General features: G+C 35.4%; 1 protein-coding gene across 1 annotated transcript in view; it reads left to right on the top strand.

Annotated features, from left to right (window-relative positions):
* The first annotated feature begins 424 nt into the window (after positions 1-424).
* The window catches only part of LOC111808014 (THO complex subunit 2), a 33,007-nt gene continuing 24,581 nt past the window's right edge, over positions 425-8,850 (top strand). Inside the window, exons 1-6 of the mRNA XM_023693767.2 lie at positions 425-778; positions 973-1,098; positions 2,130-2,171; positions 7,140-7,199; positions 7,398-7,460; positions 7,842-7,922. Coding sequence (XP_023549535.1) covers positions 644-778; positions 973-1,098; positions 2,130-2,171; positions 7,140-7,199; positions 7,398-7,460; positions 7,842-7,922 — 507 coding nt within the window. The 5' untranslated portion in view covers positions 425-643. The remainder of the gene's footprint in view (positions 779-972; positions 1,099-2,129; positions 2,172-7,139; positions 7,200-7,397; positions 7,461-7,841; positions 7,923-8,850) is intronic.

Below are 8,850 nucleotides of genomic sequence, written 5' to 3'. Positions count from 1 at the left end.
TGAATACATATGTACGTTTCATAAGAAACTTACCTTATGATAAGTATAACATTAATTATGTGCAGAATCTCATTAAACCATGATTTTAATGTAGGACCTCATGCAAGTTGTATGACTTATGAACATGGATTGCTTCTTCAACATATTATGTATGAATGCATACATCATTATATCATTTACCTTCCTTTCTTGTTCGTTGGTTTTTGGTAGCGTGATCATGTACTGGTCTATAATCAGACTTAAGGGGTATGTTAACGAGTTTGCTTAGTGGACTTAATCGCATATGCGTGAATAGTTCTCACTATCCTTTATGGGCTTCTCGAAAGAAGGCCAATGGACTACAACCAATAGCTGGGCCCAAAGCCCAGCCCAAATATTTCTCGCCTGTACGATCAGCCGCGTTACCAAGCATCTCTTCCCCAAATTTCCAGCTTCCACAAACCCCTACGCTGCTCTTCCTTCCTGCACAATTCTTCATAAATCTCAAACCCTAATTTCTCCTGTACTGTCATACTAAACCCCCATGATAACCCCATTGATTATCGTTCCATTCCGTTACTCCCTTTTTTGAAGCTGTTCCAGCTTCCAAAACCCAGCTATTTTTTGGGGGGTCTCTTAAGGGATTGCATAGCCTCTTCCGGCAATGGCTCTCCCTCCGGTTGAGTGTATATATGTTGTAGAAAGCAATCTTCGAGAATGGAAGTCCGGAAATTCGAGCTTTAGGGTTCCTCAACCTGTCCCTGTGCTTCGATTCCTTTACGAGCTCTGCTGGACCATGGTTCGTACTCTAATTGACATATATTTATTCATTTCTTCAATCAGTGTATGTTTTCGCTTTCATGTATGTGCCTGGTAGTTCGCGCATGTAGAAGTTGTGGTTTTTAGTAACTATTAAGCGTTGGTTGGGGATATTAGTGGTGCAACGATTTCATTATTGATATGAATTTGTTTATGCGGTTCTACCGTATTCAGGTCCGAGGTGAATTGCCATTCCCCAAGTGTAAAGCAGCATTGGATTCAGTTGAGTTCTCGGATCAAATGTCTGCGGAGGAGTTAGGATCAACTTTTGCTGATGTCATTACCCAATTGGCCCAAGATGTAAGTATTTAATTTTATATTGCATCTTCGTTAACGGCGAGCTTCATTTTCTTTTCCTTTTTTTGTTTGTTGATAAGAACATCTAGCTTCATTTTCGATTATATGCTTAATGGATTTTTGAGGCTTCAATTTTTAATACTTTCATCATTTGATGAAATGTGGATACATGAATTCCTTCCAATTTGAGAATAGCCCATTCGGTTAAAATAATGAACTTTGGTTCGAATCTACATGTAAGGTTAAAATCTCCACCCTGTACAATGTTGAACTCAAAAGGTGGATACGCATATTCTTTTACATATTTGATGACCAACCAACTTCTGTGATATGATCGAAAGATTACAAAGGAGGCCATAAAAGGCCAAGCCAAATGTGGGTATTATGCCCACAAAAAAAAAAAGAAAAAAAAAAAGAAAAAAAAGAAAAAAAGAAAAAAAAGGAAAGTGCACAGAAAGAACCCAAGTTTTTGGTTACAAATAGTAATGGAAATGACAAAAAGAATTGAAATTAAGCACCCAAGAGAGATGCTTTAAACTGTATGAATTCCCAAACATCATTTTATATATCTATTTGGCACCGCAGGTGTTCTCCATATCCTTTCTAATGCAACCGTTTGTTTAAGAAGTCGACATGCCAGAGAAGAGAACATAACCTTTCCCTCAGAAGGAAGGATTTTGAATACTTCCTCCATACCTGACCTCTGAACTACAAATAAACCCAAACTCCTTCCACAAACAATTCATAATATTGATGAGAAAGACCATCGCCACAAAATGTGGTTCAAAATTTTTGCTCTGCATCTACCTAAACTTCCCTAGTTTTGCTCGAATTAATTATTTGTTTTGAAGTTCCCTCGTTTTCAACCCATAATATGATGATCAATTGTAATATTTTTGTTGACTTGAAAGGCTCTTATGTGCAGAGTTTTCTTTATGCTTCATTTGAATTGTGTGTTAATCATGTTTCTGATGGAGAAAATATACTCAAATGTGAGAAGATATTTGCTCATTGACCTATTACTTAATTTGCAGATCACATTAGCAGGAGAGTATCGTGCTCGTCTCTTGAAATTGGTGAGTATTTAAAACGTAAGAGATTATGATTATTGTTTGATGGTGTAGAGTATATTTTTTTTTCTGTTTAGGTAAGAAATGAAACCGATGGACGAAAATTTGAAAGATTATAATTACAGAAATCATTATAAAGAGTGCACCAAGTAGGACAGAAGAATTTTGATTTGGTTCCATAAAGTTTCTAGATTAGATTCCTCCCTCGGAAGTTATCAAGTTTCTTTCATGCCAAAACTTCCAAAGAGAGCTGCCTCAACATAAAACCAAAAGATTCTTCGTTCCTTCAGTCCCAAAGATGATTTGGTTAGGTGGTTTTGTGTTGCTTTTGATTACTATTTGGTCAGAAGGTTAAACTGTGAGTTCGCAGCGAACTTTTGGAACAATATTTTGAACAGTTTTAAATATCCTTTGGGTTACCTCACTCTGAAAAAAAATTATTCGATCAAAGTTTAGCTGCTGTAAAACAAGAAGTAAAACAAGAAATCAAGCCAGGGCCCTAGGCAAAATGGAATGTGGAATGAAGGAAATTGGATAATCTTCATTGATTCCAATAGGGGTTTTGTAACTATCATGATATGGTGGTTTTTGCAGCCTTCAAATGGATTACTCTTGATAATGTAAGACCAAAATATGAGAGAATTCCATACTAGAGATTAGAGTTCAATATATAGAGATATACATGGAAGCCATTAACTATGAATAGTAAAATTTAGTAAAATTACAATGAAGGACAGAAGACTAACAAGCTCCTATATTCACATATATAACACTCTTCCAAAAAATAGTAACATTACAATATTGACATATATGCTATAACACTTTTCCTGAAGCTGGTGCATTTATGTTAATTATACCCAACTTGTTACAAAGGTTATCTATCTGAACTCCATTTAAAGCTTTCATAAAAATATCTTCCAATTGCTCTTCGATCTTCACATATCTAGTAGACACTAAATCTTGTTGTATTTTCACACAAGCATAATGACAATCAATTTCAATATATTTAATTCGCTCATGAAATACTGGGTTGGATGCCATATTAAGGGTAGCTTGGTTGCACACCACGACTTCGTGGGAATTGTAATATTGATATCTAACTCGATCAACAGTTGACATACCCACATTATTTCACATATTGATTATACGACAAGTTTGTATTCTAATTCAACACTTGATCACAAGACTACATGTAGTTTCTTACTCTTCTGTGAAACCAAATTGCCTCCAACAAAAATTTTGATCCTATCCAATAGGCTTGGTTGCACACCACAACTTGGTTGGAACTGTAATATTGATATCTGACTTGATCAAGAGTTGATGTACCCATATAATTTCACATATCGATTGTACTATAACTTCGTATTCCGATTCAACACTTGATCACGACATTACATGTCGTTTCTTACTCTTCCATGAAACCAAATTGCCTCCAGCTAAAACACAATAGCCAAAAGTTGGTCTTATGTTTTCTTTTGATTCTGCCTAATTGACCTTTGAAAAGCTCTTAATCTTCATGTGACCATGGTTTGCATATAAGACCCCACGTTCAGGTGCAACCTTCAAATATCTTAGAACTTGTTGTAATGCAGTCCAATGATCCACCGTGGGTGAAGTAATAAACTGATTCACAATGTTTACTGAATAAGCTATGTCTAGTCGTGTCACAACAAGGTAATTCAACTTTCCAACCACTCTTCAGTAACGACCCGATCTTTGATGCCTCGAATCACGGGTCACCACGGGGACTCAAGGGGTAAAAGGGTGATAAAATGTTTTAAATTGAAAAGCGGGAGACACAAGGAATTTAAAATTTAAATATACATTAAAAAATGACATACAAGTAGTTTAAAGGTAATATTTGCGGAGTCAAATCAAAATGGTTTAAATAAATACATAAGTTTCAAGAAGTAGCATTTAGAAAAACAATAAAATGACAAGAATGAAGATGATTCGATCTAAAGGGCACCCCTTGCAACTACATGGCTCCGCACGCTCCCGCCATCACAGTGGTCTACATTCCATTTGAAAAAAAGTAAAAATAGAATAACATGGAATGAGTATAAAAATACTCCGTAAGCAACCTACTTATAGGCTCTTGTCATACTTAATCCGATTCATGGAAACTTAGACTATGTACTCATAACTGTCCCTATCGATAGCCAAACTATGGCTTAACATTTGTAACAAACTTGTAGGCCATTTGTAACTAACCCTCAGACATACCTCCTTTAAGGAGTACTCAATCCTTCTCAGGTTCATACTAGGGGTTTTCTATTTTCTCTTGGATCTAGGTTTCACGTATGTCTAGGTTCTTCGTCTGTCTTGCGCAAGATGCGCCTCGAGTCGCTGTGGCCCATGGAAAGGCCCTAGGGTAATACTCATAAGTCTAAAGGAGCCCTTTTGCTTTAAAACGATGATGGTATTCCATGCATATCTACCTACTGAGCTTTAATCGGTGGGTTCTCTCTAGTTGTGCCAGACAACATCTACATGTTCCGAAGATTAATAAATTACCTGAACATTAAACTACCGGCTCATGTACCCTCCTTGAGTTAGAATAATAAAACTACATGTTTTAGGAACAATAACTACCTGTTTTAGTAACAATAACTATCTGTTACTTTGCCTTTTCAGGTTAGAACAATAAACTACTTGTCACTATGTCACTCGGGCTATATTAGTAAAAAGCCATGGCTCTCCCCCTAGGCACCACCGATAGTACTTCAGTAGTATACCCTCTATGACTCCTGAAACCCTCTATAGGTGACAACTAAGCTATGTGTAACAAGTAGACCCTAACTTTTGTTGGTTAGTTCACGAATTGGGGTGCGCTCCATCCATCCCTACAAGGTACTTGGTCAACCCAAGGAGGGTATGGAACTCATGACTAGGTACTAGGACCAAAATATGCGAAACAGTAACTCATAGTCTATGGAAAGCACAACTAGCACTCTATGGTTCATAGCGATAGTCCAACTCATGACTGGGCAATAACGGGCTATCCAAACCTTAAATCATGCATAATAAATGTATAAAGGCATACAACATGCTCGTCATACTCATTAAGTGATAATTCCAACCTCAGGTTACTTGAAAGCATAAAATCCTAATGATCTATCAGAGTTCACAAATCATAAATCATATGTGCAGAAGCTATATAACTGTAAATAGAACTAAGTTGTGAACTATTCACATTATCTAAGCACAATTATTATGAGACTAGGTCAAACTAGGCTCCTAAACATAATACTCAATCATTGCCCTCGATCGTAATCGACTTCTAAAAGTATTTCTTAGAAACTTGCTCCATATAGTTACTTGATTGTAGACTTCCTGAGCTTCTTTCGGGTCTTCGACGATATTCCAAACTTCTCCAAAATTCCTCAATATGCCCTAAATTAAGTCAAAAGAATAAAAATAGTGAAAACGGCTAGCTTCAAATTTGTTAAGAAAGAAAGGAATGTAGGTTGAGAAACTAACCGTTGACTGTATGGTCATCTTCTCCAACTTGTGTGGATGCCATTTTGCTTTCCTTCTTCTTCTTTTTAAAGAATTTTTTATTTATTTTCTTAAAATTCCAAAGTGTTACACCTATATCTTTCAAAGACTTCAATGATTCTCCATCTTTTGTAAGTTACAGAATGCATAATAGGAGACCTTCATGGCTTGTCTCCCAATTTTCATGTCTTAGATAGCAAATCAAGCACATATGTGACATAGTGATATCCCTTCTGCTTCTCATTATTTCTATACCAAAGAAGTACTTCAATATTCTCAAGTCTTCAATGTAAAATTGACTTTGGAGGATTTGGGAGATACATGCCTAAGGTATCACTTCCAGTGTTGACCATACCATCAACATATACGACAAGTAGAATAATAACACTCTTAGATCGTCGATGGTTGACAGTGATTTTGGTTGCTTTTCTTCATTCCAAACTACTCAAATGCTTTGGCTAAAATTTCCAAACTATGCTGTGGACTTTGTTTCAACCCTTACTAAGATTTGCAAAGGCGACAAACTTTATCATCTTTCCCTAAGCTACAAACTGAGGTGGTTTCCTCCATATACACTTCCTCCTAAAGATTGTCATAGAGAAAGATGATTCTAATGTCGAGTTGATGCTAAGACCAACCTTAGGAAGCTGCCATAAAGGAAAACGATTTTATTGTGCTCCAGCCAATGCAAAAGCCTACCCTGGTGCATGGATTGAAGGCGGTGGCCGAATTCTGAGGTTCTTCAAATTGTAATGCATGCTTCCTCTTGGGCTGGGCGATGTCAAAAAAGATGAAAAACTATGATGAAAATTGTGATGATGGCTCGGAGGGTTAGGTGGAGAGGGGACAACAAGCTGAAAAACAAAAAGGTCCTCAACCCCCATCCTAAAGGTTCACAAAACCCTAATTGCTCTAGAAAAATAATTAAGGTATGATTATATTCTATGATATTGTAGGGACCAAAGTATGAGAATTCATACATTCTATACATTAGATATCAATATATGTAGGCAGACTTGGAAATCCTAAACTAAAAATAGTCAAATTACAATAAAGGATGAAAGACTAATAAGCTCCTTTATTCACACATACACTCTAATGACTCTCGCTAAACTGTTTTGTAATTCTATTACTCAACAGCTTTTCATCAATTGCAGTTCTAATTTATAACCTTCTTTTGTAGGGGCCATTCTCCCGGGTCTTGGATGTAATAATTTCCTTTCACATAATGAAAAGTTGCTGTCAACAGTTCTTAAAAAAATTGATGTACTATTTGATAACGGGAATTTGCAAACTTGATACTCGTTTGTTCACCAAATTCTGTGATGGTCTTTGATGCTATTTCATTGCTTATCCTCTTGATGTACTATATTTGGTAAAATGAGTTATAAGAACATGTTTTCCCCTTTTGTTTATTTAAATAATAATTATGACTCATTTTTCCAATTGGATCTTGTATTCTATTCCTTCTAGGCTAAGTGGCTTGTTGAATCAGCATTTGTCCCATTGCGGCTTTTTCAGGAGCGCTGTGAGGTGATATTTATATATAAAATTTATCTTGTTTGTATTTCGTTTTTTCTTTTCATTGTAAATGCTCTACCTAGAGACAGTGCCATTCTTATGCTCCATCAAGTGTAATGACCTATGCTTCTTTATATTTGTGGGCCTCAATTATTTGATGCACTATTTCTTGTAGTAATGAAGTTCTGAACTGAAATTGCTTTGTTTTAGGAAGAATTTCTATGGGAGGCTGAAATGATAAAGATTAAGGCGCAAGAATTGAAAAATAAAGAGGTAAGTGATAGTTATGATGAGATTCAAGCTTGGTATTGATAATGCCACCTGAACCTAGATATTGATATTGCATGTGATGTTTATTTTCCTTTTCTGTCTGTTTATTTTCTGTATGAGCATTTGATCGTTTAATTTTGAACTTGTTCACATCTTAGGCTCACACAATATTGGTGTTGTATTAATTATTTCACTTATAAAAATAGCAGAAGATGTCGATGGTGTCTTGGATTTATGTTTTTAAAAATACTGAGATGCAAAAGCTTCTCTATGTAGCTTCATTAACCTAAGTTGCTGTCACATGCCTGTTAAAGCTTCAATTTTTAACATGGAGGTCAAACCTTTAAAACTGATGTATATATATGGATACTTCTTTGATTTCAGGTCCGAGTAAATACTCGTCTTCTATATCAGCAAACGAAGTTTAATCTTCTGCGGGAAGAAAGTGAGGGTTATGCCAAGTTGGTATGATAGTGATTAAATACTTAGTCCTTTGTTCTTATACTTTTCTTCTTTGTTTGTTTCCTTGATTAATCAATTTCACGATCAAATTCTCTCTCCCCGCACACAAGATGTCAAATAAATAAATAAATAAATTTGTATATATATATATGTTCCTCCTTCCAACTTTGTGTTACTGGGATTTTCTCCTTGTGATAATGTTGGGGACAAAGGGACAAGGCTTCCCTTTTCCTAATGAGAGGGGTTAGACGAAAGTCTTCCCATCTTGATTGATAAAGAAAAGTAGAGTAGTTACAGAAAGCTCGTGGTCAGCAAGTTCAACCAAAGTGACCCGACCTAGCCCACAATATAAATAATCATAAATTTTATAAATGTACTGTTGACCTAATTTTTTAGTTCAATTGTTATCCTAAAATTATCTTCCAGTTCAAAACCATTTCTATTTGATCCTAATTTTTTTTTTTAAAATATAAAAACCCAAGCTTATGTATTTGACTAGTGGTTAGGAAGTTTTGGGTGGTAGGCCTTCTTGAATATCCGATAGAATTGAACAAAACCAATTAAATTTTTACAGCTTGTTTTGGGTTGAGTAAATGACTGAACATTGTTTGGAATTTGGATTATAGCTAAGAAGCACGAAAATGGGACATGAGATATGGATATGACAAGATGTAGACAGGATACAAACACGATTTTTATTTTGTTTTATTTATTGATTTATTTAAAGAAGACATTTATTTAGGTTTCTGATTCTTTTTTAAAATAGAATTATCCTTTTAATTCTTATGTCTTATTTTGTTTGATTGAAGTCCCTTTTTGTTTACGTCTATTTTTTTTTTTTTTGGCATGGGCTTTCTTTTTGAATGTTTGTGTTCCTTGAACTCTCTCATTTTTTTCAATGAAAGGTAGGTTATTTCATAAGAAAAGAATA

The sequence above is a fragment of the Cucurbita pepo genome, chromosome 13 (genome assembly GCF_057944985.1).
Source record: "Cucurbita pepo subsp. pepo isolate OVF chromosome 13, ASM5794498v1, whole genome shotgun sequence".
Classification (NCBI taxonomy): Eukaryota; Viridiplantae; Streptophyta; class Magnoliopsida; order Cucurbitales; family Cucurbitaceae; genus Cucurbita; species Cucurbita pepo.
The sequence above is the reverse complement of the archived record's forward strand: the minus strand, read 5'-3'. Positions and strand labels throughout refer to the sequence as shown.